At 40.5% G+C, this 21,368-nt stretch overlaps 1 protein-coding gene across 1 annotated transcript in view; it reads right to left on the reverse strand.

Moving 5' to 3' along the window:
• LOC128660548 (TPR and ankyrin repeat-containing protein 1-like) overlaps nucleotides 1-21,368 on the reverse strand; it is a 327,764-nt gene that overhangs the window by 235,840 nt on the left and 70,556 nt on the right. Inside the window, 1 exon segment of the mRNA XM_053714460.1 lies at nucleotides 16,491-16,658. Coding sequence (XP_053570435.1) covers nucleotides 16,491-16,658 — 168 coding nt within the window.

Genomic DNA, 21,368 nt, shown 5'->3' on the forward strand with positions numbered 1-21,368 from the left:
ACATTTGTTCGTTTCGAATTTAGAATATTTGCACAACATTCTAACATTCGTTTTATGTAATAGTATTTCTAATGCTTTCTTTAAATGTAATATTTGATTCAAATTTTTCTAATTCGATTCTAATTAAGCAATATTTGAAATTTAAAATGTGAATCTATATATTTGTAATAGTATAAGGCTAGACCACAGCAAATTAGTGTCTCTTAAACAAACCAAGTGCCTTAAATGACATTCAATCCATAATATATGTCAATAATGAATCACTCAGTCGCAAAAACATAAATTATGACTTACCAGATCATTTCCTTTCCTTCAATACAGGGAGAGTCCACAGCTGCATTCATTACTTGTGGGAATACAGAACCTGGCCACCAGGAGAAGGTAAAGACACCCCAGCCAAAGGCTCAAATACCTCCGCCACTTCTTCCATTCCCCAGTCATTCTGCCGAGGGAACAAGGAATAATAGAAGAAATATCAGGGTGAAAAAGGTGCCAGAAGAAAAAAAACCCTTAAATTTAGGGCCGCCCACCGGAGAGCATGGGCGGGAGCTGTGGACTCTCCCTGTATTGAAGGAAAGGAAATTATGTGGTAAATCATAATTTATGTTTTCCTTCTAAATACAGGGAGAGTCCACAGCTGCATTCATTACTTGTGGGAAAAGTATACCCAAGCTGCAGAGGACACTGAATGGTAGCGAGAGGGTACAAAAAGAGGCGGCCCAACCTGAGGGCACCACAGCCTGCAAGAAAACCAAACTCCTGAAGGCTTCCTTGATAGAAGTAAAAAAAGAATAAAAATGTTAGGAGGACCAAGCAGCCGCCCCACAATCAGAACCATAGGATCTCATGTTAGGGAGCCACAAAGATGTCACTGCACTCGAACTGAGACATAGACCTCTGATGAGGCTTGTGTCCCGATGACCCCCAAAGCCAGCAAAAAACACACCTCCACCAACAAGGAGGAAGTTAATCAGATTCCAAACCTAGCACTCCCCAGATATAATTAACATAACGGCAAAAACAGACTATCCTGAAGAAGTCTGACAAAAACCTCAAGGTAAAATTCCCCCAAAAAAGGAAGAATCTCTTCCCATTTGGACAATGGATACGACCATCTTAGGTAGAAAAAACTCAGATAGCCTTATTAGAAGGGAGACCCCAAGAAGGAGAACGTATTGCAAATTGCAGCACATGAACTATGACACGTAGAAACCCAATCTACAGACGAAATAGGTCTTTGAATAAGATTCAAAGACAACCTCCTGTACAGGTACAAAGGAAAACCGATGCAACTCCTAAAGGATAAATCCAACCCCAAAGGAGCAAGAAATAGACCTGCCGGCCCTGCCACAGGCAATGCCCTAGCAAAAAACAACTTAACACCTGGAAGATCAATGAACCTCTGGAGCACAGATAGTAAAAACTGCTTGCGAAAAGCATACCAGAGAAAGGAACCACAGCTGTTATCCATTTGCAACCTTCCGCTTGCCAGGGCAGCTAAGCCAACCAACAGCCTGTCCCTTGAACAAGAACGAGCTAGACAAGCCCTTCACCAGCTCATTCTAGAGGGGAAGGATACTAGCTAGCTCCTCCCAATAAAAGAAGGGAGTCCTCCACGCCATAAATAGGAGACGAGGAACCAGGTACGACACTGAAGGAAAGACCGAAAACCTTCAGAAAACCTTCTCTCTGCTAGGTCCAAGCGAACCCTCGCAAATCGCCCCAGAAGAAAGATCCCAAGACGTAAAGAGACCCTGACCGCGTAGATCCCCACAACAAGGGAACTCATGGTAGTGAAGCCTCAAAACTGTAAATACAAACTCACGGGCAAAAGGAGCAACAGACTCATAGACGCTCACTCCAGAGAGGATTGAGCCATCCTCGAAAAAAGAGTGACATGGCCGAAAGAAAGGTTACAAAAAAACCTCCTCAGAATTAGGAAAACTGCCACAGCAGGATTCAAACTCCAGGCCAATAGCTTGCTAGGCCGGGAACTAATCCTTTTTGGCCACTTTGTCCAGCGGACCTCAGCTGAGAAACTCGATCTGCTTTCCTCAGATACACAATTGAAAACCTCTGGATAGACAGATAGATCAAACGGATTATCGTAATTAGGGCTGGGCGATATGGGCAACAATGAAAATTGCTATTTTGTACCCAAAAAAATCGCGATTGCGATTTAATCGTGATTTTCCTAAAAACTACTTTAACACTCTCACATGAAACATTACTGCTGCTAACATGGGGTCATGATCTATATAGTGCTTGTGCTGAAACCCTGCTGATGCCTACGCATCCCATATGTACCAAAAAATACACATCCCATAAATACCTGCGCTGTACCTGTGGCCTTGTGCTCCGTCTGACACCTACATATCCCAAAAGCACTAGCGATAAAAAACTAAATAGCCCAATAGTCTCTGTGTTGAGAAGCCTACATACCCCAGAATAACTAGCGATAGGAACTACATACCCCATTAGTCTCTGCGAGTCTGCGGTGAAATCCTGCCAAAGCCTACATATCCCAGAATTACTAGTGATAGGAACTACATACACCATTAGTCTCTGCGGTGAAATCCTGCCAAAGCCTATCCTGCTGCAGCACATGGGGAGCCGAGCGAGGAGAAGGGCTAACAGGTAGCGGATCAATCTGCTGAGCTGCCTGGGGTGTGACGTCACTGGCAGACGACTTTCCATTCCGGGACACTGCATTGTCCAGGAATGAAGGTGCCCGGGACTGACCTGCACATGGCACAATCGTGACGTGATGTCCCCCCAGGCCCGCCCCCCCCATAAAAAAAACGCAGACTCTCGCGGTTTTTAAATCGTGGCAGTTAATCGCGGTTTAAAACCGCATATGCGGTTAATCTCCCAGCCCTAATCGTAAGGAACATCCATTCCGGAAGAGCACGCTCAGAAAATGGATTGCTGCCAAGAGCCGTAATGGGCCTCGGGCCACCACCAAATTTGAGACCCTCCCATCCACGCAGGAGGAACTCGCTAAGTCAGAATAATCCCTTCACCAAGAGGTCCCAACTGGCATGAACCCAGAAAACCAGACGTCTGAGCAAAATGCTCGACTGGGAAAACCCCAGGGATAATTTGAAGGACATTTCTCATCCACATACCCCAGAAAACACTCTCACCCTGCTGACGGGAAAGAGACCAAGAGAAAAACTGCCCTGGGGAAACTAGGATAAAATTCCTCAACACCGGAGGATCAGAACCGAACACTGGAGAACGATTCCCCAACCGGTAATCCAAAAAGACTAATAAGACAGACAAAAAACCCAATGCTATGTCGAAGACTCGGCCTGGGCTGAATCTATCACCCCCCCACCACACAGCGCCAACGAAGACCTGAAGGTGAATTGTAGGGTAGAAACCGATTAAGTAATTCTAACTTCGTAAGCTCTAAGGCAACGAGCTTCCCTGTCTGAAAAACCAATCTGCATCCAAAGGATCCAACCTGGTGCCAACACCAGAACTCAAGTCTAGGTCCACCTCTGAGGATGGAACCAGCACGAAGCAATCCCAAAAAGTCTACTAGTAGACGCTGGAAAAACCAGAACCGCCAAGATTCGGGAGCTACCGCGACACCTAGAAACAGGCTACTGCCACATTAAACCTCAGATCCCAAGAAACTTAGTATCCAAGCGAGGTTGCAAAAGAAAACGGTCCCTAAGAACCGGATCTGCTTAAACAAGGATGTTTTAAATGGACATCCAGCGATAGCAGCTGCATTCGAACCATCAACCTTCGAGTTGCAAAGCCACAGAGGTAACCACCAGGCTACACTAGACTGCTCTACACAGGAAAGATATCCTTCATCCTAAATCCAGGTAGAGAAAAAACAAAAAATTTATGCTTACCTGATAAATTTCTCTCTCTTGTGGTGTATCCAGTCCATGGGTTCATCCATTACTTGTGGGATATTCTCCTTCCCAACAGGAAGTTGCAAGAGGACACCCTCAGCAGCGCTGACTATATAGCTCCTCCCCTAACTGATACCCCCAGTCATTCGACCGAAGACAAGCAAGAAAAAGGAGAAACTATAGGGTGCAGTGGTGACTGTAGTTTAAAAATAAAAAACACCTGCCTTAAAGTGACAGGGCGGGCCGTGGACTGGATACACCACAAGAGAAAGAAATTTATCAGGTAAGCATAAATTTTGGTTTCTCTTGTAAGCTGTATCCAGTCCACGGGTTTATCCATTACTTGTGGGATACCAATACCAAAGCTTTAGGACACGGATGAAGGGAGGGACAAGGCAGGAACTTAAACGGAAGGCACCACTGCCTGCAAGACCTTTCTCCCAAAAATAGCCTCCGAGGAAGCAAAAGTATCAAGTTTGTAGAATTTAGAAAAAGTATGAAGCGAAGACCAAGTCGCCGCCTTACAAATCTGTTCAACAGAGGCCTCATTTTTAAAAGCCCATGTGGAAGCTACCGCTCTAGTGGAATGAGCTGTAATTCTTTGAGGAGGCTGCTGGCCAGCAGTCTCATAAGCTAAACGGATTATGCTTCTCAGCCAAAAAGAAAGAGAAGATGCCGAAGCATTTTGGCCTCTCCTCTGTCCAGAGTAGACAACAAACAATGCAGATGTTTGACGAAAATCCTTAGTAGCTTGTAAATAAAACTTTAAAGCACGAACCACGTCAAGATTGTGTAATAGACGTTCCTTCTTTGAAGAAGGATTAGGACACAGTGACGGAACAACAATCTCCTGATTGATATTCTTATTAGATACCATCTTAGGAAGAAACCCAGGTTTGGTATGCTAAACTACCTTATCTGCATGGAATATCAGATAAGGGGAATCACACTGTAAGGCAGATAACTCTGAAACTCTTCGAGCCGAAGAGATAGCTACCAAAAACAGAACTTTCCAAGATAAAAGCTTGATATCTATGGAATGCAGAGGTTCAAACGGAACCCCTTGAAGAACTTTATTTAAACACAGGCTTGAATCTAACTAAAGCCTGACAAAACGCCTGAACGCCTGGAACATCTGCCAGACGCTTGTGCAGAAGATTAGACAGAGCAGAAATCTGTCCCTTTAAGGAACTAGCTGACAATCCCTTCTCCAATCCTTCTTGGAGAAAGGATAATATCCTAGGAATCCTGACTTTACTCCATGAGTAACCCTTGGATTCACACCAATGAAGATATTTACACCATATCTTATGATAGATTTTCCTGGTGACAGGCTTTCGAGCCTGAATTAAGGTATCAATGACCGACTCGGAAAAACCACATTTTGATAAAATCAAGCGTTCATTCTCCAAGCAGTCAGACGCAGAGAAATTAGATTTGGATGTTTGAAAGGACCTTGGAGTAGAAGGTCCTGCCTCAGCGGCAGAGTCCATGACGGAAGGGATGACATGTCCACCAGATCTGCATACCAAGTCCTGCGTGGCCACGCAGGTGCTATCAAAATCACCAAAGCTCTCTCCTGCTTGATCTTGGCAATCAGACGAGGGAAGAGAGGAAATGGTGGGGACACATAAGCCAGGCTGAAGGACCAGGGCACTGCTAGAGCATCTATCAGCGCTGCCTGGGGATCCCTTAACCTGGACCCGTAACAAGGAAGCTTGGCGTTCTGACGAGACGCCATCAGATCCAGTTCTGGTTTGCCCCATAGTTGAATCAGCTGGGCAAATACTTCCGGATGGAGCCCCGGATGAAAAGTCTGCCGACTTAGAAAATCCGCCTCCCAGTTCTCTACTCCTGGGATATGGATAGCTGAGAGATGGCAAGAGTGAACCTCTGCCCATAGAATTTTCTTTGAAACCTCCAACATTGCCAGGGGGCTTCTTGTTCCCCCCTGATGGTTGATATAGGCTACAGTCGTGATATTGTCCGACTGAAATCTGATGAACCTGACCGCAGCTAGTTGAGGCCAAGCCTGAAGGGCATTGAATATCGCTCTCAGTTCCAGAATGTTTATCGGAAGGAGGGCTTCCTCCTGAGTCCACGAACCCTGAGCCTTCAGGGAGTTCCAGACCGCGCCCCCAGCACAGAAGGCTGGCATCTGTCGTCACTATAGTCCACTCTGGCCTGCGGAAACTCATTCCCCTGGACAGATGGACCCGAGATAACCACCAGAGAAGAGAATCCCTGGTCTCTTGATTTAGCAGAGGGGACAAATCTGTGTAATCCCCATTCCACTGATTGAGCAGGCAAAGTTGCAGTGGTCTGAGATGTAGGCTGGCAAACGGAACTATGTCCATTGCCTCTACCATTAGGCGGATTACTTCCATACACTGAGCCACTGACGGCCGAGAAGTGGAATGAAGAGCACGGCAGGAAGTTAGAAGCTTTGATAACCTGACCTTTGTCAGAAAAAATTTCATTTCTACTGAATCTATCAGTGTTCCTAGGAAGGAAACTCTTGTGAGAGGGGAGAGAGAACTCTTTTCTTCGTTCACCTTCCACCCGTGAGACCTCAGAAAGGCCAGAACAATGTCCGTATGGGACTTGGCGATTTGAAAAGTCGACGCCTGTATCAGAATGTCATCTAGGTAAGGAGCCACTGCTATGCCCTGTGGCCTTAGAACCGCCAGTAAGGATCCTAGAACCTTCGTAAAGATTCTTGGTGCCGTGGCTAACCCGAAGGGAAGAGCCATAAACTGGTAATGCCTGTCTAAGAAGGCGAACCTGAGGAACTGATGATGATCTCTGTGAACCGGAATGTGGAGATAAGCATCCTTTAAGTCCACGGTAGTCATATATTGACCCTCCTGGATCATAGGGAGGATGGTTCGGATAGTCTCCATCTTGAAGGATGAAACCCTGAGAAATTTGTTTAGGATCTTGAGATCCAAGATTGGTCTGAAAGTTCCCTCTTTTTTTGGAACTAAAAACAGATTTGAATAGAAGCCCTGCCCCTGTTACTCCCTTGGAACTGGGTGGATCACTCCCATAACCAGTAGGTCTTGAACACAACGTAAGAATGCCTCTCTCTTTATCTGGTTTACAGATAATTGTGAGAGATGAAATCTCCCCTTTGGAGATGAAGCTTTGAAGTCCAGAAGATATCCCTGGGAAACAATCTCTAATGCCCAGGGATCCTGGACGTCTCTTGCCCAAGCCTGGGCGAAGAGAGAAAGTCTGCCCCCTACTAGATCCGGTCCCAGATCGGGGGCTACTCCTTGATGCTGTCTTAGAGGCAGCCGCAGGTTTCTTGGCCTGCTTCCCCTTGTTCCAAGCCTGGTTAGGTCTCCAGACTGGTTTGGACTGGGCGAAATTTCCCTCTTGTTTTGCATTAGAGGAAACTGAAGCTGCGCCACTCTTGAAGTTTCGAAAGGAACGAAAATTATTCTGTTTGGTCCTTAACTTATTGGACCTATCCTGAGGAAGGGCGTGACCTTTTCCTCCAGTAATATCAGAAATGATCTCCTTCAGACCAGGCCTGAATAGGGTCTGTCCCTTGAAGGGGATGTTAAGAAGCTTAGACTTTGAAGTAACGTCTGCTGACCAGGACTTAAGCCATAGCGCCCTACGCGCCAAAATGGCAAAACCTGAATTCTTAGCCGTTAGCTTGGCTAAATGAAAAATGGCGTCAGAAATAAAGGAGTTAGCTAACTTAAGAGCTTTAATCCTGTCTAGAATATCGTCTAGTGGGGTCTCTACCTGTAGAGCCTCCTCAAGAGACTCAAACCAAAAAGCCACTGCAGCAGTAACTGGGGCAATGCATGCAAGAGGCTGGAGAATAAAACTTTGATGTATAAAAATTTTCTTAAGGAGACCCTCCAATTTTTTATCCATAGGATCTAGGAAAGCACAACTGTCCTCAACGGGGATAGTTGTATGCTTAGCTAGGGTAGAGACTGCTCCCTCCACCTTAGGAACCGTCTGCCACGAGTCCCGTATGGCGGCATCTATGGGAAACATCTTTTTGAAAGCAAGAGGGGGAGAGAACGGCACACCTGGTCTATCCCATTCCTTAGTAATAATTTCCGAAAACCTCTTAGGGACTGGAAAAACATCAGTGTAAACAGGCACTGCAAAGTATTTGTCCATTTTACACAATTTCTCTGGAACCACAATGGGGTCACAGTCATCCAGAGTCGCTAAAACCTCCCTAAGCAATAAGCGGAGGTGTTCAAGCTTAAATTTAAATGCTGTCATTTCAGAATCAGACTGAAGTAACGCCTTCCCTGAGTCTGAAATGTCACCCACAGATAGAAGCTCACCTGCCTCGGCTTCTGAGTATTGTGAGGGTATATCGGACACAGGCATTAAAGCGTCAGAAAGCTCTGTATTAGTTCTAGCCCCAGAGCTGTCTCGCTTTCCTTGTAGCCCTGGCAGTTTGGAGAATACCTCTGAGAGGGTAGCATTCATAACTGCCGCCATGTCCTGTAAGGTAAAAGAATTAGACGAGCTAGATGTACTTGGCATCACTTGAGCGAGAGTTATAGGTTCTGACACATGGGGAGAGCTAGATGGCATAATCTCCCTCTTTTCAGTCAGAGAATCCCCTGGAGATAAATCTTTAAGCGCCATAATATGGTCTTTATAGTTTATAGAAATATCAGTACATTTGGTACACATTCTAAGAGGGGGTTCCACCATGGCTTCAAAACATATTGAACAAGGAGTTTCCTCTATGTCAGACATGTTTAACAGACTAGTAATGAGACAAGCAAGCTTGGAAAACACTTTAATAAAGGTGAAACAGCAATTAAACAAAAAACGTTACTGTGCCTTTAAGAGAAAAAAACTAGCACTTAAACTGCAAAACAGTGTAAAAATACAGTAAAATCTATGAAATTTTTACAGTGTGTGTAAGGGACTAAAGCAACATTGCACCCACTTGCAAATGGATGATTAACCCCTTAGGCCCCAAACCGGATTGAAAAACTTTAAAAAACGTTAAAAGTCAATTGAGCACCTTGCCACAGCTCTGCTGAGGCTCCTACCTGCCCTCAAAAACGATTTTGTGCAGAAATAACCCCTTTGAAATGGTCCTCAGATGCCAGAGGAAACCTCTAGGGAAGCTGGATGTCTCAGTCTGAATTAAAACTGCGTAGTTAGAGTGCTAACATAGGCCCCTCCCACCATGTACTGGATTCCAGAGGGGCCTTAAGAAAGTACTCCTATGAGTATCTGACTAGCCATGTGGAAACTAGGCCCCAAATAAAGACTTATCTCCCTCAGAGAAAAAATGTCCTATACATGAAATCATGTAAACGTTTTGTCACTAAGTAATATGAATATTAACATGAGTATTACCCTGTTTTGTAAGCATGATCCCAGTTGCTGTTAAATTACTGCATCAGGTTTACCTCAAATACACAAGGCTCTGTCAGCATTTTCTAGAACTTATTCATCTCTCTAGAAATAAAAATACTGAACCTACCTCAAAGCAGGTAATCTGCAGACTGTTCCCCCAACTGAAGTTTTCCCATATTCTTCAGTTATGTCTGAGAACAGCAATGGACCTTAGTTACAAACCGCTAAGATCATCAAACCTCCAGGCAGAATTCTTCTTCTAATTTCTGCCTGAGAGTAAAACAGTACAACGCCGGTACCGTTTAAAAATAACAAACTTTTGATTGAAGGTAAAACTATAATCAAGTCACCACATATCTCTTGATACTTCCTTTCTTGTCGAGAGTTGCAAGAGAATGACTGGGGGTGGCAGTTAGGGGAGGAGCTATATAGACAGCTCTGCTGTGGGTGTCCTCTTGCAACTTCCTGTTAGGAAGGAGAATATCCCACAAATAATGGATGAACCCATGGACTGGATACACCTTACAAGAGAAACATGTATTCTCACTGACCAAAGAAATCTAATAAGCTCTGCTTAAAAATCATCGGACCAAAAAAGGATGGGAAACCCCTCCCCTTATTGGACAATTGTAATGACACTGTGAAGAGTACTGGGACAAGACTCCAAAAGACACCTAGACCAGAAAGACAATGAAAAGCTCAACTCCATCCACATATGATCCAGCATCAAGTGCCCATCCAGAAGAAACTAAGACAGGTCCTGCCTGTCCTTCGGTATATATGGACCTGAATAACTAGAAAGAGCTCCTTCTCTAGAGCAGAATAGAAGAACAGACTTTAACTATTACCCAAAACAGGTCCTGCCCGTCATCAAGGGTACGACACGTCTTGTCATAAAAATTAATGGCAAATCCTTACGTTCCAGCAGTGCTACTCGGGCCTCCTCACAACATACGCAGGTATCAAAATCTGTATCAGAGAAATCCTCTAGAATATCAGAATCCTCAATAATTCTAAATATTTTTTTTGGAAAAAAAAACAACTGGCAGCTTAATCCCCCAATGGCTGGAGCACTCACCACCTCCTATGACCCATACAAGTAGAGAATTAACTCTTCTCCACAGCCACTCGGTCAGGAATCGGAAAACAAGACGTGACTACTCCCAGTCACATAGTGCATCATGCAGGACCGCCCCTGCTAAGGAAAAACACGCCAGTTTAATACAACTGCACAGCTCTATAACCTGTATGTTCCGTATCAGCCTATGAGCCCAAAATGTCCCCTACACATACGCAGTCAAAATCCCATAACAAACATGATTAACAAGACCCCACTGTTCAATAATCCCCCTCAGGAGATATTAACCCTTGATTCTATAAAGATAAAGGAGTCCCACTGAGACCCTGTCTTCTATCGTTAACATGTGTAAAAAATTGAAACGATCTTACCGGAATCCATTCCATGGAACAGCAACACAGTTCTTCAAGTTTGACAGATAGTAGCAGCGCCTCTGACATGGACTTGACGAGTTTCGCTGCTTACTTTCTTCACTCAACGCTGATTGCTTATAGGAGCTGTTAATATGAGTCTGGATGGTTTCGTAGAAAGACTCTTCCTGTATTTCCAGACTCTAACTTTCATTAATGCTCTCACTGAGAGGCTGACAAGACTACTTAAAACTCCAGTTCCATCCCGAAGGGCTATACCCATCCTAAGGAACTACTCCGAAAAACTTCCTGTAACCTCCTGTAAAGAAAGGCAAAGAATGATGGAGGAAGTAGGGGAGGTATTTGAGCCTTTGGCTGGGGTGTCTTTGCCTCCTCCTGGTGGCCAGGTTCTGTATTCCCACAAGTAATGAATGCATCTGTGGACTATCCCTGTATTTAGAAGGAAATAAAAGTTTTTAAGGGAAAGTCAACATAAAATGTTTTAATGCTGAATTAAACAGTTAAGAGTCTTTTGAGTGGTTCCTGAAGTAAGACATGCTAAGAGCAGTGTTTTTAGAACAAAAATATACCTTTAAAACTTGTCTATATCAATTTTCCCCAATGGCCTCCCCCAAGCCAACAGCTATTTTCAGCAGCAGGCAGTGCAGCCAATGAGAACCATTCACATACTATTGTGGTCGCTCCTAGAAACTGTCTGCCCGCCTTCTCTAAAGCAGGCATGTTCACCAATAACCTTCCATATGGCACAATAACATAATATTAACAAAGGATACCAATGCACATGCTACTGCGATGCACTGTTTATGCTAGCTGAAGGCAGGTTTATGGGATAATCAATGCCATTAAAATCCAAAACAAAAAACAATTATCGTGTGGGTTTACCAGTTGTTTTACACAAGTAATTTGCATATTTGAGAAAACTCATATTTTTGAGCTTTTTAAATTCACCTGGCTTAACTTATTTTGTATTACACTCATTAGTTTACAAAAACGTTATTACAAAATAAAAATTCATGCATACTCTATGAACAAGATGTTTTCTCAATTTAATAAAAAGTTGAAAATAAATATTAGGCAGATGCAAATATGATTCTTGTTTGGCAAATATTTTGTCTGACATTTGTTAATTAACGGAGGGAACAAATTACAATATTTGCTCATTTAAGGCTAGATTACAAGTGGGGCACTAATTGATTGCGCACTCGTAAACGGGCAAATTCGCCTGTTTACAGCCGTGTGATAAATAGCCAGCCAGCCATTATAAGTGGCTGGTTATTGCTACTGCAAGCTTGCAATTAGTTCTCAGAAAATTAACCAGAGGTCAGTCCTCTGGTTAATTTTCAAAATAACCCCATTTATTGGCCACAAAATAAAGAATATTCTATTTTTTTTTTTTTATAATAATAAAAAAAAAATAATAGCAAAAAAATGGCAAAAAGCAGTTATGAGGGGTTAAAGTTGGCAGGTATGGGGTGTTGGTGAAAAAATGGCACTGAAAAGTGCCTTTACATAGCAGTCTGTGTGTTCCCTGTAAATATATATCTACAGTATATGCTTATATACATACTGTATATATTTATGTGTTATGTGTATTTACACATATTAACACATAAATATACATGTATATATTCATATACATATATACATTTACAATCTGCTGTCCATTGCTGCACAACTTATCCCCTTCGCTGCGCTAGTGTAAAACAAGGATAACTCAGAAACTGACTGACAAACCGTCCTCTAGACCGACCCGGAGAAGGACGAAACTCCTAGGAATCCTGACCCTACTTACAAGAGTAGTCCATGGGTTCCCCCCAAACAGGGAATTTACGTCATACCCTATGGTAAAAGGAAAAACGGAAATATACTTGTAAGCCTGAATCATGATCTCAATGACCTATTCAGAACTCTCGCTTAGACAGAACTAAGCAAAACAATCTCCTTGTAAAAGCTTCAGGGAAAATAAAATTGTATGAAAGAACAGACCCTGAATTATAAAGTCCTTCCTCAGGAATAACCACCAATGGTGGAAGAACACATCTCCGCTAGGTCTGAAAACCAGACCCTGCAACTATGCATGAACTATTAAAATATAGTAGCTCACTAAAATAGCTGCAGTTAGTTTCGAACTGCAAACCTTCCGCTTGCTAGGCAGCTAAGCTAACCATCAGGCTACTACAGCTGGCCCCCATTTGATATGAGCAAAGACTTATGAAAGGAGAATCATCAGACCGAAATCTCAAGGAACCACCAGGGTATTTAGCAGAGCAGCCTGCTAATCACTTAAACATAACATTGAAAAAATGGCGTACTGCCATCTCCAACTCCAGCACCCCCATGTGAAGATTAATCTGGAGAACACCTCTGTGAGAAGCATTCACTCCTCAGGAAGAAAATCTGACTGCTCAATATCCATTCCCGGTATACACACTTGAAATGAGAATAGAGGATAAACTAGAATGTGAGCGTCCACTCACCGAACAATCCACTCCAATCATGGCAAAGGAATTCTAAGTTCCTCCCAGGCCAGGAGTGATATTCCCAACAGTAATTGATGATCCCGTGGACTCACCGTGTCATAAGAAAGAAATACATTTTTTTTCTACTAAATACCATTGTCAGACTGATTATTTGAATCAAGGGTTTGAAAGAAAGTTTATTACATAAAAATTACATAAAACTGTTAATAATGGGGGCGTTTCCAAGAGCTCCGGAGGAAATTCTCTTAATCAGACCATTTTTGGAAATCTTCTACAACATCAACAACAAAATTACTAATATAACTATAACTCCCTACTGTGAGGAAAGTTACAAGCCCTGATTAGTTGTATTTATGATCCCCGTGCCAAGGATGGGACAACCAAGGCCTTGAGTGGCGGCTCACCCGGCAGCGTCCCGTTTCCCCCCCCCCCCCTTTGGATTTTTTTCTATAAAGTGCACCCATCGCACCGCATATATTTGAGGTCTGACATCATCTGAGATCTCACAGCACTTGTCTTTAGTATGAATGCAACCATGCAGACCGAGGACCTATTGCAATGCTTGAATGGCTATTTTCTGAAACTGGAAAATATCTTCCTTAATCTACTTGAAAAAAAATGCACTCAGACTATCTGTTGTGTAGAATTAACAGTGGGCTTACCTTCACGAGCACCCTGGGGATAAGTTCACAGTACAGCATTGGAGAACAACCTGAGAGGGACTGGCTGAACCTCATGCTCAAAGAGCAAACTCCACTATATCCTGATATCACTAAAGGCAACCACTCTCTAAAACAACATATGCTTCACAATACAGCTCATGATTCATTAGATATTTCAACAACACTTGAGAAGGCTGCTGTGAGCGGAAAAGATGGCAGCTCCTTCTTTCAACCATTTACAAACCATGAACGCAGTCGCAATGTCAATACTTTTCCCTCACAAAGGATTACTCAAAGCAGGTTGCTCACAGCAATCCCATATACAGATGAAAGGGCACCACGAATATAAGATCTCACCTGTAAATTATCCTTATATACCCATACTGAAGAATTCACCAGGGACTTACGACAATTTAAAGGGAGACTGAACCAAAAAATTTTTCTTTCGTAAATCAGATAGACCATGCAATTTTAAGCAACTTTTTAATTTACTCCTATTATCAAATTTTCTTCGTTCTCTTGCTATCTTTGTTTAAAAAAGAAGGCATCTAAGCTAAGGACTCAGCCAGACAATTTTTGGTTCAGAACTCTGGACAGCACTTGTTTATTGGTGGGTGAATTTATCCACTAATCAGCAAGAACAACCCAGGTTGTTCACCAAAAATAGTCCGACATCTAAACTTACATTCTTGCTTTTCAAATAAAGATACCAAGAGAATGAAGTTGCTTAAAATTGCATGCTCTATCAGAATCATGAAAGAAAAAAGTTGGGTTTAGTGTCCCTTTAAGGGTACAGGTCAGTTATAAGAGTCATGTAACCGCTTATCACAAGCTCCTGAAACAAAACTGTCTGACTCTCCAAGAAACAATGGTACGTCCCATGGTCAAAATTCTATAGCCTGCTTATCTGCCAAATGACTTTCTCAGTAATAACTTTATATATATTGCCTGCCAACATCTACAACTAATCTAAAGCTACATGACCCTAATTTGTACTGCGTAGGAACTGCTGAACCAGTTGACTCTTCAAATCCTATTATAACAATTGAGAAGAACCTTACAGCTTGTTATGGGCTAGAGAGAATTCATGATCAGTGTCCCTAGTTATGGTAGTTTTGAAGTTTGAAATTTTGCTTGCATGTCTGAAAATTTTTATTTTCTGCTTTATATGAAGCAAAACATGGTTTATATATTATCCATATTGTTTTAAACATGCAATTAGTAGTCTTTACTTAAGATAGTTACCTATGAATTGCTTGCCAATCTGATTAGTGAGGGTTGAATTTGCACTAACTTTTATAGGCAGGGCTATATTATTTTTATTTTTCATAAGCCCTGCTACTTTACTGGCCTTTATGTAATGTAACAATTACAATCTTGAACTGCGGTTGATGGCCAAAACCGTAGGCAAGAGACAGATATTGGTAAACATATTAAAATATCATTACATTATATATTATATAGGGAATTGTTTTAAGACGTATATGTATATTTCTATGTCCATCTATCTAGTTTATAACACATCACTTTTATTTTCATGGCTGCTTATTGCCCTCTTTACGTAATAGTAAGATCACTTTAGTTTAGACAATATTAAGTTCAATTCACCTTCTGTAAATTAGATGGCTGTAATGACATAGCAGATGGAGCAATGTTATATACTATATAAATATATATCTGTGAATATATATCTACTTTCATTTTTTAAGATTTATTCAACATCATGGCTAAGCTCCTCCAAGTTTGATATCACGTTATCAACGTTTCCCTTTTTATTTTTTGATAGACTTTAATACTTGCACGGTACAGATCTTATATACCAGTTTAAAATCCAGTTCTGTTAATTTTGTTATTAAAAGGTTCATAAGTAACCTTTACCTTATATATTCCCTATAATATTTACCTTACATCATTCTATAATATTTTTATCTCAGATTATATAGTATTATTTTTGTTTTATTATGCAGTTCTGACTACATAAGGTCCTTAAAGGACCACACCCTTATATAATCCCTGTATCTTTTATATATATATATATATATATATATATATATATATATATATATATATATATATATATATATATATTACAATCAATGACCCAAGAGTGGTCTAACCTGACGTAAACAGGGACAAAAATTAGGACAATTTTCTGGTTTGTACTACTATGATTATTAAAAGGGACATTAAACACTGGACTACTAAACATCATTAAAACTAACTTCTACTGAGTAATAATAAAAAACAGCTGCAGCAATCGCTCACTCTTATGCAGACAGAGCTTGTGCTGCAGTTTATGTTAAGAATCTGTTACTGAAATACAACAATTTTATTAACATGCTTTTCTATGTAAAAAAAGCTTACTGTTCAAACTTTACCACTCTTTAACATTCCTAAGCTGTGTGAATGCACGGCACCTGGCAGGGTTATAAATGTAAATAACAAGCTTCAATCTGAAGGAGGGGGGTGAGAGACTCCAGTCCTTTGGAGAAAACAGGCTGAATAACATATGCTGCATATACGTTTACCTGGAGATTAGTTCAATACAATTTTTATACATGTACATTACTATCAAAATAAGATGGGACTGCATTGTTTTAATTACAAAAAAAAGTTGTTTTTCAGCCCCCCACCAAAAATGCTAATTAAATGCAACAGATTACCTTTAATTTTGGTCAGAGCATTTAGAAAACGTTTAACTTCATTGTGTTTGAGGAAATCATTTACTTGGTAGGATTTAACTTTTGCCAACGAGCAGAAATCTGCAAATCTATTCAGGGCACTCTCAAAAGAAACCTCTTCAGCCACAGGAGATGCAGTTTCACGATCATCTGTAATAAAAGGAACAGAAATGTAAAGAATTCTTATATTTTTTTCTATTCTATGGAATATTTTCAAAGAAGGGCAACTAAAATAGTACATGGTCTAAAATTTTTTTTTTTTTACAAAGAAAGTAAGGGGAGGGGTAGGTCCAAGCTGTGATCCAGGGAGGATGCTATGCTTATCCATGCATGAAGAAATCTTGGTAATCTGCTGATTATAATTCATATATTATAATGTATTATGTATTAATATATACAGTACATTATCTCTCTCTCTCTCTCTCTCTCTCTCTCTATATATATATATATATATATATATACACACACACACAGGTGGCCCTCAGTTTACAACGGTTCAATTTGCACGGTTTCAGAATAACAACCTTTTTTTCCAGTCATGTGACTGCTATTAAAAAGCATTGAGAAGCAGTGCATTGAGTAAAATAGGTGGAGTAGGTGGAGCTGTCCGCTTGTGTTGCAGCAAAGATATGCAAGTCAAGCAAGCTAAAATTAATCAGTATAACTAGACCTGAGCTATCGAGCAGCTTTCATAGGAACAAGATCTTCCCGTCTATAAATCAGTCCAGATTGGAATGCATAGAAAGAATTGTTTGCAGAAAAATGCAAGTAAAGTCTATGTTGTGTGATTATTTTATTAAGTTTATAATGCTGTTTAGCAAATGTTTTTGTTCATTTAACTTAGTTTAATTATATATTCTGTGTTGTGTGATTATTTTATTAGGTTTATAATGCTGTTTAGCATTTAAAGTCTTCATTTCAAAGCTTTAAAAATAATGTATTAGGTCACGGGTGTTAATATTGATAGGGGCCTGAAACCTAACTCCCTCACTTCCCATTGACTTACATTATAAACTGGGTTTCAATTTACAACAACGGTTTCGATTTATAACCATTCCTTCTGGAACCTAACCCTGGCGTAAACTGAGGGCTACCTGTATATAATACTATACAGCATCTTTGTCTAAAGATGATATCTTTATTGATATCTCATATCAAGGGACACTATTAAGATGTTTTTTCTTTTTATATGACTCACAGGCTGACAAACCACCTCAACTCATGAAAGGAACTTCTACTGCTCAACATCCAATAAAACTGTGTTTCATTGATTTATTCCCAACATCACAGGCAGATAAGCAAAGATTTTACGATGGCAATAAAATTCATATAATAGAGGATTTGTCATATTCTCATATAATCATTTCTAGAAAAAGAACCTGTGTTTATCTGGATACGTGGACTGATGTAATGGACTGTATACATACCAATTGCAATAATTGATATTTCTCATTGGCTTCCTACAGAGACTGTAATTAAGCCACCTTATCCTTTTCCAAAAGAAATTAGAAGCAAACTCTTTCATCACGTTTTACCTAGGTTACCTGACCCATTTATGGCTTATGTGGTCCTCCAGGTTTCTGCTCTGGGCTTGAGAATAAGTGGAGTGGCAGAAGCACCACACGCCCATCTTTAATTCTTAAATATGTTTGGAATTGGCTTTTTTTCAGCGGTCAGATTTCTTTCTCAAATATAACCTCCCCAGTTTTAAATATAAATATTCTCACCTGTTCTGTTAAAGTTTGATGTTTTTCTCAGCACCGCAGACTTCTCCACAGACATCAAATATAGATGAACAATTTCTATAATATACCTTTATGTTCATTATCATTGCAACAGAGAAATGGACAGGGAAATAATAGCTTTACTTAAATAATCAGACTTGGCCCTAATTGACATCCCTATAATAGTAGGCCACATATCACTTTATCTTAGTGAAACTTGGGTCTGGTTGCTGGTGGCTGAGGCCTTAGACATAAACTGACTAGATTGCATTGGGGCACTTTTTTTTCCCTTTGCAACATAGTCTGCTTATTCCCTGCATAACAGTTTTTAATACAACGGTTTGTTTCTTCAAAATACGGATATATCTCTAACAATATCCTCAAGACCGAGATATACTGCATTATATAACTAAAATTTATTACATATATATTCAAAATTTTGGTTGCTTTCCATTGCTATTTTTTAGCGATTAATTTCAAAATGTCCGTCCCTTACTCCTTTATTCGATTGAAGGTCTTTTTCTACCTCATCTATTAATATATATAATAAATGGTCCAGATGTAGCCTTTTCTTTTTCTTATAATCAGTAAGAGGTCCAAAAGTGACCTTTATTTTACCTAACCCCTAAGCCTACAAGTATCATCTTAAAACAGAAGATCAAGAGTATCCAGCATTATCACAGAATATAAGGGGGGGGGGGGGGGAAGAGACCGAGGATTGTTTTTCATCATGTATGCATATCTATGCAATGCAGGCATGTTCCATACTATTTATTGTACTTTCTCTTTTGTTTTAAATAACATTATGCTGATTTTCAGACTCCTAACCAAGCCCAAAGTTTACAGATGTGTAACATTTTAGTTAAAGCAATAAACATCACATATATATCTATCTTGTATACTATGTATGCGTATATAATGGTGTATACTGTAAAGTGTGTCGATTTCCAGCGTGAAAATGTGTTGAACACAGGGGTTAAACACATAGTAGTATAGGGTAAATAGTTGTAAAATGACATGCTGTAACAAATTAGAGCATGCAATTTTTCAACTATTATGGCCCTTTAAAATTAAAGACTATATTAAAAGGGACACTGAACCCAAATTTTTTCTTTCGTGTTTCCGATAGAGCATGAAATTTTAAGCAACTTTACTCCTATTATCAAATTTTCTTGGTATCTTTATTTGAAATGCAAGAATGTAAGTTTAGATGCCGGCCCATTTTTGGTGAACAACCTGGGTTGTCCTTGCAGATTGGTAGATAAATTCATCCACCAATAAAAATGTGCTGTCCAGAGTTGAACCATAAAAAAAGCTTAGATGCCTTCTTTTTCAAATAAAGATAGCAAGAGAACGAAGAAAAATTGATAATAGGAGTAAATTAGAAAGTTGCTTAAAATTACATGCTCTATTTGAATCACAAAAGAATAAATTTGGGTTCAGTGTCTCTTTAAGTCATAGTTCAGTGAGTTACCCACACATATTATATATGGGGTTTTTTCCCAGCAGGCCCAGCATATTTGGAATATACCATTATTATATTTATAGTTTATTGCACACGAGAAGACTGCAACAAAATATGTTAAAAAGTGTAGATTTTAGTAAACAACATTGAAAAACAACCAGATGACCACTGTTACTTCTGAGATCACCTTGCTCAATTGTTATGAGGGGTATCTAAATTTGAAAGAGGGACCAGTATAGGAGTAGAAATAAAAGCAAATTTTTCGACATGTAATCACTCTCACTATCGTGAGCACCTGGCTATATAGTCAAAAAAATTTTTTTGTGGTTCTATACAAACTATAGATTTTTTATTTTTTTTATTTTTAGGGGGCTGATGCTTTTCAAGACCACCATGCAATTCTCTTTTATATGAGGGTGTTGATCATCTGTAGCTGCTAAGGGACCTGAGATTAAGGGGTGATGTAACCGCACTTCCTTTGAAGCCTTGTAAGTTCTGCCAACTAGTTCGCCAAACAATCCCAGATTGTAGCAGGGGGAATCGCCGAATTAATACAAATTTCCCTGAAATGTGGGAAATAAACAAATCTAGAGAAAGAATTCCCAACTTCATTCCCAGCAAATAATTACTTTAACCCTATCATGGGTGTGTCAATCCGAGGTCATCATGCACATCCATTTCTAAGTGCAGATAAGGACCATATGTCCTCCGGGGGTCCACCTTTTGATATGAATCCCGAGGACCCCTCGCCCTGCAGAAGGGGAATGAGACTGTTTTCCTCACAGACTCTACAAACAGGGCAGAGGAGTGGACAGGAGTTCAGCCAGGCAGTAAAAATCTTCCCCCAGTTGCCATTAGCCTCCCAGGTGAAATGTCTGCATGTGCGCCAATTCCCTGGTATACAGTGTGTTGCTCCTTGACAAACCCTTGGCACTGTACTTGCACTGCCTCAGATAGGCTCGTTTACTGGAAGCCGTCTTCTGCAGCTAAGGAGTACGGCAGACGAAGGTGCAGACAGGCAAGTACTTTGCAGCTTCATAGTTTCAGGCTATTAGCATGATCATGCACATATGTTTTATATAGCTTAGGAAATAAGAGCCCAATTCTAAAAAGCTCTCTCTAAGAATGCTTGCCAGTCCTTCTATTTCCCTGGTGGAACTATAGAAAAGCCACCCTTAAAACAGGGTGTCTCGCTAAGTCTCGTTTACTGCATTTTCGGATGGGAAGGAAATGAATACATTACTAAAGTGCACAATGAAAATTGTAATTTAAAAAATCATGCAAAACGAATAATTGAACCATTCACACGATACTCAGGAAAAAAAGTGTGGACTAGATTACAAGCAGAGAGCAAAATATTGCTTTCGCGAAAAGCGATATTTGTGCCCCACTGAGTAATAGCAGTGCACGCTAATGTACGCAGTTATTACAAGTTGAGCACAATGTGAGCGCTACCTCTCTTTCACATTGCTGGGAAGCATTGCTCTCACGAGAGCACACTTCCTTAGGTTCCAATGGGAGCCTCGTTCTCATGCCGTGAGACAAGGCACAGAACCTAAGCGCAGCAAAGGGGGTAAGTATATGAACATATACATATATATTTATGTGTTAATGTAACATCGGAATTAAAATATAGTGCACTGAAATCAGCGTGGTTTGATTTGTCTTAGG

The sequence above is a fragment of the Bombina bombina genome, chromosome 5, assembly GCF_027579735.1.
Source record: "Bombina bombina isolate aBomBom1 chromosome 5, aBomBom1.pri, whole genome shotgun sequence".
Taxonomy (NCBI): domain Eukaryota; kingdom Metazoa; phylum Chordata; class Amphibia; order Anura; family Bombinatoridae; genus Bombina; species Bombina bombina.